This window comes from Python bivittatus, unplaced genomic scaffold, assembly GCF_059951505.1.
Source record: "Python bivittatus isolate LINGU-HERP-01145 unplaced genomic scaffold, Pbiv_v1 ctg000020_np1212, whole genome shotgun sequence".
In the NCBI taxonomy this organism is placed as follows: Eukaryota; Metazoa; Chordata; class Lepidosauria; order Squamata; family Pythonidae; genus Python; species Python bivittatus.
In genome coordinates, this window is record NW_028277030.1 from 53182101 (window position 1) to 53197317 (window position 15217).

At 37.9% G+C, this 15217-nt stretch overlaps 1 protein-coding gene across 4 annotated transcripts in view; it reads left to right on the forward strand.

The window, feature by feature from the left end:
• KLHL32 (kelch like family member 32) overlaps positions 1-15034 on the forward strand; it is an 85187-nt gene extending 70153 nt beyond the window's left edge. For 2 of the 4 annotated variants that reach the window (XM_088138680.1, XM_025171003.2), the window contains 4 exons: positions 7775-7833; positions 10687-10879; positions 11494-11588; positions 12300-15021. In XM_088138680.1, the coding sequence (XP_087994806.1) occupies positions 7775-7833; positions 10687-10879; positions 11494-11588; positions 12300-12461 (509 nt within the window). In that variant the 3' untranslated portion in view covers positions 12462-15021. Of the gene's footprint in view, positions 1-7774; positions 7834-10686; positions 10880-11493; positions 11589-12299 lie in introns of all 4 variants that reach the window. The other 2 variants (XM_088138673.1, XM_088138666.1) reach the window with 2 other exon arrangements.
• Positions 15035-15217: the final 183 nt, after the last annotated feature.

Below are 15217 nucleotides of genomic sequence, written 5' to 3' on the forward strand. Positions count from 1 at the left end.
TTTAGTTTTTAAATTTTTTTTAATACAGCTTAATTAAAAAGCTACTTGGTATAGTGGTTAAGATATAATGGGACTAGAATCAGGGAGACACACAGCTTTAGCCATGAAAACTCACTGGATGAATGTGAGCCAGTCACTCTTTTTTATCCCACCCTACCTCAAGGATTGTGTCCTAGGGAATATAGGAGGAGGAGGGACAGCTATAGATGCCATTGTGAGCTCTTGAATAACAGGTGAAATATAAAGCTAATAAATAAATCCAATACAAAATATTATTATCTCCCTTTTTGAATAGCGAAGAATAAAAACAGTGCGTCAGCATTGAAACTTCCTGATCCTTTCCCACTATCCTGGCTGCAAGCAGAAAATTATGGACTGTGACACATCTAGAGAGCAGTTTGCCAAGCAGGTTCTAAGGTATCATGTACCTCATTTGAGCCATAGAGAATTTTTTCAGTGAAATCTGGAGAAATAGGACTGACACATAGTACTTTGCAGCTATCCACTTCTGCTTCAGATGATTGCTCATTTCTAGGGCAAGACTGACCTCCTTATTCCCACATGGAATCTCCTACTTTGCCAATACTCACAAAGAAAAGGGAAAATGGGATCCCTTACCATCTGAAAGGGATTATGGGGGTTTCAAATAATATGCAGTTTGGGCCCCATATGCACCTTGTATTTAATTATTCATAATATGTTTATATCTTTTTCTTTACCATTAAAAACAATTTTCTGAAATTGAAAGAGAAGACATAGCCAGTCTCCCAAGAAGATTAAATTCTTGGATGCTAAAGGAACTTGTTGATAGTTTGACTGAATCTCTAGCCACCTTTGAACTTCATAAAGCGGAAAAAAGGAGAATCTGGAGAGCTACAGAGCAGTTTGATATCAATTAGGAAGGTTCCAGAGTAATTGTTTTCTAGATGTTTAGAGATTGTTTTTCAATGTAGTACTTAACTGAAGTCAGTATGTATTTATTAAGAACAAGTTTTAGTTCATTTTTTGATTGGGTAGCTTCCTTATGGGAGATTATAGGCATGTGAAGCATATAATATATACTGTAACTTAATTTCAGCAAAACAAGGTAGTTAAGTATGGGCTGGATGGCATGCCTGTTTGGTGAATCTATTGCTGACTTGAAAACTGAACTCAATGAGAGCTCATCAGTATTTTCTCATCAAATGTCAGGAAAGTGTCAGATGTACTACATGGTGCTCTTCAACTTTTTTTCTTAATGATTTGGATGAAGTGGTAGGAGCAATGCTTATCATTTTTGGAGATGGTACAAAATTAGACCATAGCTAATATTCTGGAACATAGATGTATAAACCAGGGTTCCCCAACATCTTTTTGTAATCCTCAGAGCCACTTTAGGTTAGGTGGAACCAAAGCTTTTTGACTTCTTGGGAGGCTTGAAGGTGTGAAATGGGCATCAAACCATGAGGTAAGGCATCCATTTAATTCCATGACCTTACCCTCTTCCACAATTCATGCTGATTATTAGGTTTATATCCCATTTTCTTCTAAGTACTCAAGGCAGCTTACACAGAGATCTCCATTTTGTTCCCACGACCACCAAGGTAGATTGACCTTAAAGAGACTGACTGACTCAAAGGCTAAGGACAATCCAGGTCTTTCCACTTCTAGTCCAACACCTTAACCACTGGATCTCCTATTTATGGACAAATGTAAGGGCTAAAATGGCTTAAGGCACCTATTTCACAAAGCCTGTACAAAACTTCAGCCCTTCCGAAAGGGCCTTTAATTTGAAATTGTTCATTCTGGTGATGTCATGGCATTATTTGCCACATCCCCTACCGAGTTTGGAGGTAATAATAATAATAATGCCACCCTTAGTTACAAGAAAGTTGCATACCTTGCTGTAGAAGATTCAGTTTACAATTATATTCTGATACATTTTTCTGTTATGGTGTTTGGAGACTTAATAAACTATTTGCAGGTCACGTGATTATTATTTTAGAGTTTATTTTTAAATACATCCTGATACAATCTCACAGCATTATCATTCCCTTCCTTCCTTCCAGAAAGTTGCATGGAGAAATTAAACCAATTGCTTTTTTATTGTCCCATCTAACAATGGGAAGATACCTCTTTTTCTGATTCAATTTATACATTTTCTGTTTACTACTGATATTGTTATCATTTTCTTTCCTTCTTTCCTTCTGGAAAGATTTTATTTTTATTCTCTGTTGCCTGTAATATTCTGCAAGTGGCCACCCAAAAGGTCATTATGGGCTTGTTAAATATGAATGGGAGAAATTGAATTTTCCATTTTTAAAAAATGGGACATTTTTTTAAAAATAAACTTTTGCTATAGCACTTAGGATAAACTTAAGTGTTGAAAATGGATGCTGATAGGAAATTGTAACATTAATGTCGGACAAATCTATAGAAAGCTGTTAAGATGCATATTATCCTCCTAGGGAGAGGGTGGAGGGAGACGGAAGGAGCAGAAGCAGCAGAGAGCAAGACTACCAATCTATTAAATATACTTGTTGGCAGGGAAGGCATGGAATGTCTCTCTGCAAATGCAGTGATTGCAGGGGGCAATGTAGCAGCATGTGGCAGCCTAGCCTGCGAGCAGACAAATCAGCTTGATGACTTTCAAAGCCAGGGATTCTGCTGCAGGCAAGGGTATTTGATCTAATGGGCGGGGGATTAAAACGTATAGAGAGTGCTATTCATTTCACTCCTATTTTCTGTAGTCAAATCTGTATGCAAATCCATAGCATCTCATTTTGCTAGATTTTTTAAAAAAGGATGCTAAATAAGTATCAGTTTTAGGCAGGCATGTATATATGAAAAACTAAACCTGCAGAAGAAGAGTGTTCCAATTATAAATAAATGTACACCATATACTCTCAAGCAAATATCTTAACTGCACCCAGTCCAACAATTATGTTTCTTGCAAAAGCACAACTGGGATTTGCATAATTTTCATTCTTGGAAGAGCTTGTTTAAAAAAAATGTAGAGCCCAATTTTTAATCTTAGTTTAAAATACTTTGTACTCCTTGCTCATGTTCTATGGCATTACTTGTCTTCCAGCTTTTCTGACCCTGTGCCTACTTTCTCCCCCAGTATCTCTGTTTCAACCAACAGCAGTAATTTCTGTCCTGCCTATAACCTCAGTGTGCTTGCTAATCTTTTAACCATCTTTATATTGAATATATAGGCAGTCCTCGCTTAACGACTGTTCATTTAGCAATCGTTCAAAGTTACAGTGGTGCAAAAAAGTGACTTATGACTGGTGCTTGAAGTTACGATTATAGAAGTGCCCCTGTGCTCATGTGATTGCAATCCGGATGCTTGGCAACCAGTTCGCACTTAAGACGATTGCAGCATCCTGGGGTCACATGATTGCCATTTGCAACCTTTCCAGCTGGCTTCTGGCAAGCAAAATCAATGGGGAGCACGTGATTCGCTTAACAACTGCCACAAAAAAGGTGGTAAAATCAGGTCCAGTCATGTGATGATTTGCTTAACAACCACATCACTTAGCAACCTAAATTCCAGTCCCAATTGTGGTCATTAAGTGAGGATTACCTGTATATACAGTATGCCCTGCATATGCTGGGACACAAATTCCTAGAATTCCCAACCTGTGTGGCTAATGGCCATGCTGACTAAGAATTTATCAGGTTATAGTCCTGATATATCCTGAATGCCAGTACAGTACATGTATGACTGTATGCGTGTATGAAGTTGGTGAAATAAAGGCAACAATATATTGGTTTGCAAGATACTCTCTAAATGCCCTTACATAGTACAGCTTGATCATACTTGAAGTAAAACTATGTTTTGATTATGTTTGTGGCACAGTGGCCAAAATGTGCCAGAATTAAGTGATACTGTCTTTACTATAGTCAAGGAATATTGAATATGATGCTAGTATGACTTGGGCTACTAACCTAGTCTATTTGTTCCTTCTTTTTTACCAAAAATGTTATGTGAAAGCCTCAGTTGACCAAAGTCTTGATGGACAGTCAAGGTGAGTTTCTGTGGCCCATTTGGTGACCCCAATGGCAAACGGAAGGTAGCAACTTTGAATATAGGAGTAAATAGTAAAGAGCACAAATTAATGAATGATTTTTTTAAAAAAAAGGTATGTTGTATGTTTGTGAAACTAAGAGAAATGGGAGAGATGTAGTAAAGCTGAATGAAATTGGTCTAATGTTATGGAGCAGAGTTGATGAAATACAAGTATAGAAGTGCAGCTGTAGATTTAATTGTGGATGAAAGGGATAAATGTATGCCAGACAGAAACTGAATTGGTTTGTTTAGATTATTGTATATTTGAAATTAGACATTCATAGGCTGGTAGTATTGTAGCCTCATGTTATACTTCGGTGAATGATGTTAATGAAAAATAGAGTAAATTTTGAGAAAAAATGCACAGCATTTTGAATGAATGTGATCTTGGGGAAAAAGATATTCCATTAGGTGAGATGAATTGATGGGTGCTAATGAGATGAGAGTAGAGAAAACAAGATGGGGCCATTCAGAGACCCAAGGTGAAGGTGAATCAGAATGGTTACTGGGGAATATTTGCTTAGAAGATTTATTTTTAATATGTAGTTCAAACTAAACAATGAATATCAATCTTAAAAGCATAACTGATTAATTCTTCATAATGTAAGACACAGAATCAGTAATGGATAGGGGGTGATGAGAAATGAAACAAATTACAATGAAAGTACAACTCACAAAGTATAAGACTTGTCTGAGAAAGTATTAGAAAATAGATTAATCTCTCAGTAGAATGAATGAAAAATGGTTGTAAGAGAAGAAGATGTGGAAGTGGCTTTGAACAGAGTGAAGAGAATTATGTTACCGAATGCCATAGAAGTATCTGTAGTTATGCTAATGAGAAGCATGAGAAAGGATGCTTAGTGGAATGATGAAGTGAAGTAAACTGTGGATAATACCTATAAGAGAATGTTTGCTACAAAAGTGAGGACAAAAGAAAAAGATGAACAACAACAACAACAACAACAAAAAGCTGCAAAGATTAAAAGAGGCAGGGAGTATACAAAGCAGCTTTGATGGAAATAATTTAAAAACATGTTTTGGAACTGGATGAAAAGGACTAAACAGTGAGCCTCTAGCAGAGTGAATTAAATTAAAAATAAAAATAATAACATTATTTGAGATGAAATTGAACTGAGGGAATGCCAGAAGAGGATTTTAGAGATTTGTAAAGGAATGAAAGTGAAATAATGCTATAAATGTTAGTGTCCAAGGGAAAAAATGATTGATGATAAGGAAGTCACATATGCTTTGAGAATGTTGAAAAAACAGTAAGACTGCAGGCGTTGAGGGAGAAATGTTAAAATGCATATATGGTTTATTTTCTGATTGGCTATGCAACTTTTTAAACTGTACTCATGACTGATGATAGAATGACAACTGTTACTGCTCTCTCATACAAGGGGAAAGGTAACGAGTGAAATATATAAATTATAGAGGTATTGGTTTGTTAAACTTGCCTGAGAAAATGTTTGACAGAATTCTGAAAAAAAGTCTGAGAGATTATTTGCTCCCTTTTGTGTTTGGGACATCAGAAGATCCTCTTTCTGGCCTTTGTAAGCAATTTGTAAGGACTTTGAGGACAAAATTGCTCATATTCATTCTGTACTGGATTCTGCATTGGCCAAATATTATGAGGTGACAGAGGTCTTGTGAGATTCTTTTGAGCCCTTAATACTTGAGGAAAATCAACAGGATCATCTATGGGATGAGCTCAGCCACTTACAAATTAGATCCTTGCCCTTTATGGATGATTTGTGCCACCAGAAAGGGCATGATTTGATGTGTTCAGGAGGTGGTAGAGGGATTTTTGGTGGAGGGATTCCTACCACATGTTTTTAAATAGGCAGTACTGTGTCCACTTTTTAGATATCGATTCCTTGATCTAGCCATTTTAGATCTACAGTTTCTTGGTAAATTTATTCAGATGATGCTTAGTTTCAACTACAGAAGGTTTCAGGCCTAGCAATGAAATGGAAACTGCATTGGTCACTCCTGCAGTGAGATTTGGAAGGAGATGGTGTGCTCCTGCACTGTTTTGAAGCTGTTGCATTCTTTCCTAAGTAGGTGATTCCAAACAGTATTGTTGGATGAAGAAAACTTGAATCCTTGGGCACTTCTGTGTGGGATGCTCCAAAGCTTAGTTCTCTCTCCCCCCCCCCCCCCCATTTTGTTTAACATTTACATGAAACTGCCAGGAGAGATCATCTGTCAGTTTGGGGTCAGGTATCATTAATACGCTGATGGTATTAGCTTTAGATCTCTAACCAAAGCCAAATAGGCAATACAGTATAAGTCTTGACCAGTATTTGAAGTCTGTGAGAGACTGGATGAGGTGAAATTGATTGTAGCTGAATTCCAGCAAGGTGGACTTGCTGGTACCAAGATGTTCCATCTGTTGCTCTAGATGGGATGGCACTTTCCTGAAGGAGCTAGTGTGCCATCTGGGAGTTCTCTTGAGCTCATGGCTCCTGCTGGAACAGCAGACAGGAATGCCCCAACTTGCACAACAGTTCTACCCAGTTTAATCTCCTCCCCACATCCTCAGGTTTACTAAGAATCATCTCTGTTTCATTATTAAACATGTTCCATTATTAAAAGTCCAAAGCCTTTCACTGATCTTGGTTGACTTCGCCTTAATGAGTTTTTTTCCCCCTCTTTCCATTTTCTTGCTTGGAGTTTTGACATAGACTTTAACCATGTTCCGGTGCATCCCATTGTTTGAAATGTGGTATGTTTCTAACTCCAAATTGAACTAGTTTTCAGATATAGTAATACATATTTGTGACTGATGTGGGAGATAATACATAAAAAGCTGTGGCTCTCTTAAAATAACCTAGCTTGTCAACAGTCTGGAATGGAATCTTTTCTTTTAACAATGTACTCATTAACATTCTGCGGCATCAGAGAACAGTCAGTAGTGGAAAAGAAGCTGTTGATAGGGATTTACCGATCAGTTTATAGTTGATATATGTTAATATTACCGTATATACTCGTGGATAAGCCCATCCATGTATAAGCCAACCCTTGCATTTTTAACCAAAATACCATGAAAAATGTGTCACCCATGGATAAGCTGATCCATGAAATTTTCATATGTTTTAATTTTCTGGCTTATCTGTGGGAGGCGCATTTTTCATGGTATTTTGGTTAGAAATTCAAGGGTTGGCTTATCCATGGATAGGCTTATCTGTGAATATATAGAGGATATATAGGTATTTTAAAAAATCTGAGGGAAAACCTAGCATATATACTCGTGGATAAGCCAAACCCAGTTTTTTTGCTGCATTTTGGCACCTAAAATTCTTGGCTTATCCACAAGTGTATATGGTACATGTAATAAATCTTTTAATCCTGAAGATTTCTGTACCATTATGCATTAGGAAAAAAGTCTTGAAAGTTTTTATGAGTTGGCTTGTACAAGAGGTCCTTCCTTAGCATATGCAACACAGACATCCCTTCCCCACCACACAAAATGCATTGGGTAACCATATATTTTGGTTTTAAAATGTGTGACTTGTTTACCAGGCAGTGATTTGATCCAATCAAATTAGGATTGGTATATTATTAACCTATAACTAGAAGAATAATTAGGCTGGAAATACTGCTGAACTCAGCAATATTCTTTTCTACAATAGCATGTTTACTGATAGTAAATAATTTGCCAGGAAGCCTTCCCAACTGGGTTTAATATTTGTGTAACACTATAAACGTTTGTTACAGGAGGAGTAACAAACACGGCGCAGTATCAGAACAGGCTAATGGTGTATGATCCAACCCAAGTAAGTTTATATACAATGTGTTAGTCAACCTCTGCTTCTCTAATAATTTCTGCACCATAGTTTGTGTGAATGTATGTGAGAGCCTGAATGCAAAAAGACATACAGCTTTTCCATCCCACGCACTGTCCCCATATTCCATGTGCTTTAAGGTGATGGGGAAGATAGGTTATTTAACTGTGCAGAATCCCTCTGTAGCCAGGTGCTGTCTACCTTTGTTTGCTGAAAGGATCATGTTCTTGAGTTTTATTTTTCTAAATTGATAGTTGTAAATATAAGGGTTTCTGCTGAGATTAGCATCCTTTATAGGCTTTGCCCTTCTCAGCTTCTTTGGATTTTATATGTGGAATTCCTGAGATTGAATCTTAGCTAAAGTTCTTTATTGATACAACTATCTGTTTGAAGAGAAGCAATAGATAAATCAGTGAATAATTAAGGATGAAACTGGTCAAATTAATGATTGCAGCTGACACACTATTTTATGTGTACATACTGTAATTCAAAGATACCCAATAATAAGCAGCCAAAACATTTTTTAGAAGATAAACTAATTCCCTGCACAGCAGCTACGATCAAGAGGTAAGTTCACTTAAACTTGTGCTTTGAAATATATATATTTTTAATTTCAGTGATAGCAGTCAGTTTCTTAATTGTTCAGTTATATTTCTGAAACTGGTGTAAAAAGATTTCCAGATTACTCTGACCCTTGTAGGGTAAAGGCAGTTGTGTAGGTCAGTCTCCTCCTCTCCTTTTAGATCTAGGTTCATATTCCCAAGTCAGTTGCAAGCTATTTGGGTTTGCCTGGCTGATCAATGTTTCTCAGCTGAGAAATGTTACCCTGGAAGAAAGGCAAGTTAGAAAAGTAGAGGAGGTAGATAGGCAGGCAGGATTTTTTTTTTTGTATATATTGACAAAAGATTTATATTGACCTATCTTTGCAATGTGCGCTTCCATGTTTCTGTTCCACATGATTGGAATGGGTGGGTAAAAACAACATGATGAGGTAAATGCCTCCCAAATATTGAAAGGAGAGGTGGAAAATAAAATAAGCAGCAGACATCTGCTCTGTAATAATAATTCTAGAACACCAAATGTGGAGCCTTCTTGATTCCTATCACTGTTTGGTAGACTGTTATTTGTGAATACCTAAAAGTGACTTGAGTTCTGGCACCCCATTGAGCTGCACGATTCCATTTTTATTCTACGAAGTTATGTAAAGAAGCTTAGTATACTATCTGTCATCAGGATTATTCTCTAAAAACTGAACAAAATGGGACGAAATGTGGTGTGGTGGGACAAACCAATAACAAAAAATACTCAGATCTGACTGGGCTGCAGGTAATTAAAAAAAAAGATACTAAAAGGTTTCTCCAGTAGAAAAGGTGGTTTGGCAGCACACTGGTGTGTTGGTGACTCCTCCATTCTCTCTTGGTCATGTGACCCAGAGCAAGGACTACACAGCCCACCCCTTGCTTCCCAATCCACTTAAGAACACACACAAATGCGACACATGGGAAGAGCAGACATACACGGATGCAGTGTGTTACTTTGGTACTTAGAAGAAAATACAGACCCTTCCTAGAGAGACCAGTGGTGAAGGTGTTGGAAAGAATTGCAGAAGCCGTGCTCTGCTCTGTCATACTAGAGTAAGCATTTCTACCTGCAGAACTGAGCCCGGTTGCCTCAGTTGGATGGGTAGAGTCAGAATGCTTACTTTGTATGCAAAGGGTTGCTCACGTGGCAAATGTTGCCCCTGCTTTGAATAAAGGCTATCTCTGTTTAAACCTTCAAATGTCAAATGGTCCCCTTTTTCATGTGTTGTCTTTTTTTTTTTTTTTTTGGCCTGCCCTTGAGGTTCTAAAGCCCTGCTCTCCCATGGGGTACCACACTTGGACTGCTCCCAAACCCAGCCCCACACGCTGCACGAACAATGAAAAGGCAGCGAGCCTGGGCTAGCATTCTTACAGTGAGGGATGCTTCATGGTTTTACACACATACGTACTTTTTAAAAATTCTGCTGGCATATTGCATGGTGGGCACTGGAAGCCCCTCACATCTGCGTGCGTCTTGCACAGAATCTCAATAACTCTATCATTGGGTGCTTGTGCCTGTTTCTGCGCAAGGCCTTTGTGGAGTGCTGATAATGTCTACCATCTGCCACTGAGCACATCGCTACCTGCCAACAGGCAGGCTGGGGTGACCTCTGCTTCTCCACTGCTGATTAGTATTCACACACTGACTTATTAGGAATGACCCCACCAGGCCCCCCTGCTTCTTTGCCTTTGCAGTGCTTGGCGGCTTACCTGGCAGTCACTGCTGTGGAGGAAGCTAAGATATAATCAGGGGATGCAGGCAGGCTTTGCAAAGCAGATGGTGTCTATAGTCCTGTGTCAAGGGAATGGACTGTAAATGCAAATATTAATTTCTCCCAATCAAATACTACACAGTATAATGGATAGCTATACATTGGGGGTGGTGGGGGGGCTACATAGAACAATTGTTTTCTGACTTCTACTCTTTGACACTCGCCATTCAGAGTTTTTCAAACAGCTCAAAATAGTTTCCACACTGGCTTTAAATATTGCTACTCATCAAAATGGTAAAATATGTTATGAAATAATAGAAAATTGGTCTTTTTGCCTAGGACGGAATTTCATTAAATTTGCATTTTTCAGTGATTATGCTACAAACAAAAAGGTATTTTTTCTTTTCTTTTAAAAAAAGATGCAGTTCTATGGAGTATGCATTTGGATAGCAGGTGTTGCAAGTGTGTTTCAGCCCTGGTGAATGAGAAATCAAATCCTAAAATGTTAATTGTGTGTAGAAATTAAAGTTTTCTTTTGTCTGCTTTTGTAGAATAAATGGCTTAGTCGTAGCCCCATGCTACAGAGGAGAGTCTACCATTCCATGGCTGCTGTTCAAAGGAAACTATATGTTTTAGGTGGCAATGATCTCGATTACAACAATGACAGAATTCTTGTCCGCCACATAGACTCCTACAGCATAGATGCCGATCAGTGGACGCGGTGTAGTTTTAGCATGTTGACAGGCAAGTGTTCTTCACAGAATGTGTCAAAGCTGCAAGAGAATTCCTATTTTTAACTGGAGAAGTATATTAAAAAGAAAACAAACCAAAAAACCCCACATCTTTGGCTGATGTCAAAAAGTTAAGCAAGGCTAGACCTGGCTACTGTTTGGACGAAAGATCAGCAGGAGATATCAGGGCTGTTGGCTAGACTGTGAAGCTGAAGACATCCAATAAGGTGGCAATGGCAAAGCGTTTCCAGATTGCTCCTATGAAATTTACAGTCTGTGTCCGTGAAGCCACCAGTTGAACTTGGCTTGGAACTTTGTTCCTCCTCCTCCTCTAAAAGTGAGCTCTGTCTTCACAATCAGTACAGTGCCTTGCACTTTATGTGCATTACAGGTGCAGTAACATGCAACATTCCAGTCACAAGAAATTTTAAAAAAATTAACTGTTGGGACAAATATATATAGCATTTGTAGAGAAATCTATAATCCTCTTATGCATGTAAGTTAAAATTAACTGACTGACTTGGAAACGTACCGGCACAGCAACAGCGTGTGGCATTGTGCAGGAAGGGCATTCTGACTTTCAATAAGTTAACAGAAATTCATGGTTTATTTATTTTTCCACATCAGGCCAGAATGAATCTGGAGTGGCTGTGCACAATGGTAGAATATATTTAGTTGGTGGCTACTCGATTTGGACAAATGAACCCTCAGCATGTATCCAGGTAACTTTTAGATGTCCTCTTGATCTCTTTCCAAATTGTTCTGAAGAGTGATGTAAGAAAGCAAAACATTTAAGTAAACTATTGGACTCCAAAGTTAGCTATCACGCATTATGTTTATGGAAATGTTTAATTAAGTGGGCTGTACAATGATGTGGCTTTGTAGAGTTTTCTATTAAGTGTGCTTAGGCAGCAGCTTCTTGGTGAATTCCTGCTAAGAGAAATGGCAGGAATATTACAGCTTGGGTTTTTGCTTCAGTGCATGTTTGAATTGTTAGAATGTGACTTTGCTTTAGGTGCTTTTTTTACATTCAATATTGGTTCTTTAGATAGTGTCCAATATTCGTTTTAATTGTATAGTATAATTACTTAGTTTGGTGTAGTGGTGAAGGCACCAGGCTAGAGACTAGGAGACTGTGAGTTCTAGTCCCACCTAGGCACCAAGCCAGCTGGGTGACCTTGGGCCAGTCACTTTCTCTCAGCCCTAGGAAGGAGGCCAGGGCAAACCATTTCCAAAAAAACTTACCAAGAAAACTGCAGGGGCTTGTCCAGGCAGTTGCCAGGAGTCAACACTGACTCAAAGGCACCACAACAAAAAACAAAACCCGAATGCATAAAATTTGACCTCGCTATTGGTATTTCTTATATGAGCTGTTGAAGTTTGCTTCTAATAAAATAGCACGGACTTAATCTCTTTCGTTTTTCCTCTCACAGGTGCTGGATGTTAGTAAGGAAGGAAAAGAAGAAGTTTTCTATGGGCCTACCCTGCCTTTTGCTTCAAACGGAATTGCAGCCTGTTTTCTTCCAGCTCCTTATGCCACATGCCCAAACCTGCAACCTTTGCAAGTACCTCATCACAAGATGGGCAGCGTGTGAGAAAAGGAACCTGGCTACAAGCTTCCTCATTCATCCTGAGTTTATCTTTACATCAACGAAATTGAATGGTTGTGGAATCCAACCTTGTATTAAGTGCAGAAGCCAAAAAGCAACAAAAGGCACCAGAATTACACCAATCTCTGGTCTTCAAGTGGCTTTGACCATGTTTGCCTATTACGAATCTTTCTCCAAGTATCCTGAAAACTTTTTTTTTTTTGCACTTTTATCTAATCCCTTGCTCCTGTTTCTGTCATTTTTGCTGCCTTGCAAAAAAATATATGAAGAAAATTCAAAGAATTCTACTTTTCAAAATGTGGGCTAACAAGAGCTTGGGCTGCTGAAGTCTTGAAGGCGGCTTTTTTTGGGGTGCTTGTCTTTGGAATTAGAAACACTGAAAATATATACTGTTGGGTCAACAACTCTTACTTGCAAAGGTGCTTGTAACCTTCTACTGGCTATTTCTCATACTTGCCTCACAATCAGAGAGGGGCTAAAAAACGGGACAGTCATGTAGATATTGTTTCATCTGTAGAAAAGGCAGACATGTGGCACTATAACCTAAAGGAAGTCTCATAAAGCAGGGAGGAGTGAGAACATGACTTGCTACTTGGACCCAGTACGTTACCTCGCATTGTTGTCTCCTAAGTGGTATTTGGAAACCATAATTTGTTAACATGTTGGAGAAAAAAGATTTTAATTTTACCATTTTCACTTGTAAACGCTAATACCTAAATAACACCCTGAAATTTTAAAATTAAATTTTTTTTAAAAAAAGTACTACCAAACTTGTCAGAGCAAGACTATTGCTTTAAAGGAGTAAAACTGTAGGGGATGTGCAAAAAATGTTGAATTTAAATTGATGTAAATTTGCTTCAAGTTCGAAATGAGCTATATCAACCACCACTGGAAGTGATTTGAGCAGAGGTGGCTTCTAGGGTGATAAAAACAACTTATTTCAAATTTGGGGGGAAAAATTGAACTCAAAACAGGGAATTTCAGTTTCAGAAGTCTTGCATTTGAAGTATTTTGCACACCACTGTAAAGCTGATTGCTGCCTGTTCCAAGTTTTCTCCAAAGAGATAGTTTGAACATCTGTGCTGGACAATTTTGAATTTATATTTTCCAGCTTTTGATGCTATCTTGTATAGTTACTAGATGTTTATGAACCAATTCTTCATGTTTTCATAACTGAAAATACTGAAGGCAATATTTTCATCACTCATTTACATATATTTTGGGTTTCTGTTGTTTGAGGTACCATTACAGCAAACAAGCGTACTAAGGCAGACAGACAAGCTACAGCCAAACAAGTGTACCAAGAAATGCAGTAAGTGCAAGACTGGCTGGGGGTTTACTTCACAAGCAATGAAACAAAATGCCCCAGTGCTTTCTGGCTACAAAAGAATCCCAACTTAATTTACAACAGCAGTCAGCAACCTTCTGAGTTGCAAAATCTTATGCAATTTTTGGTAACCTGATCCTGAAAATGTAGAATTCTCATGCAGAATCTCACAAGATTTGGCAGTTGTATGGTTTTGAGTATTTCATTTTTTAAAACAATTATTTGGATAAAATGCAAGGGTATGTGAACCCCCCGATGCCCACAGGTGCTGTCCATGTCTTGAGAAAACCAGATGTCACAATTAGCAGTTAACAGGTTTTGCATAATTGAAACACAGAAAACTAAGAAGCCTTCTTGAAACCTAAATCAAACCTAGTAAATTTGTGGAAATGCCCACATTACAATCTATATTATTTCCTCACATTTCTCTATTAAGTAGTCAGGACCATTATGTGTGGCCAGACTTTTGGCGTGTAGAATACTCATACACCCCCCCTCCCCAGTTTCTATGACAGCATAATTTGTCTTCCACCATCTTGAAGCACAGAAACATCTAATCCACTGGTATCTGCTTTTTGACTGACGGCAGCTCCCCAGGATGTCAGATGGAAAAAAGCCTTTCGCTACTTGAGTCTTTAAGATACCAGGGAATGAACCTAGATCCTTCTACATTCAAACCACTGAGACACACATCCTCCTCTTCAAGGAGCAATGATGACTATAAAAGAAAAGTAGAGGATAGAATGTGGCTGTAATATCCTAATTTTTTTTTCCTTTTAAAAAAAATACTACCAACAAGTGTTAGTATGAGCTTGAGGTCTGTGAGAGGGTTTCAGTGTCTGAAAAATAATTAATACAATTATTTATTAATTCATGACTCATGTTTTTTCTAAGTTATGTAGGCATTATGATTTCCGTATTACTGTGTTATGAATGCCTGAATCTTGAAAAAAAAAAAGGAAACTGCCATTTTACACTTCTCACTTTCTGTTTAACATATGCAGTATCTACTATAATATTTTTTTATCATTAATAACTTCATGTCCAATTTCCTTCACATTTTGAAATTCTAAGCTACAAAGAGACACCACATTGGCAATTAACTGTGTTACCCACTATAGATTCATAACCTGCATGCTTGAATACACTAACAGGTATAAAACAATCAATATATGAAGAATTTCAAACAATGTGCCTCCATTCAACATCACTGACATACGTGCATAGTCTACAATAAAAAATAACATTTTTGACTATGAACTGTATTTCTTCTGTTTACATGCATTTTCACATAACAGAGCAGTAGGGCCCATGGTGGTGCTGTTGATTTATGCAGTTAACCAAGCAAGGAACATCACAAATATTTGCACTTATATGTAGTTTTCAAGCATCTTTATTGACATTAACAACCAAA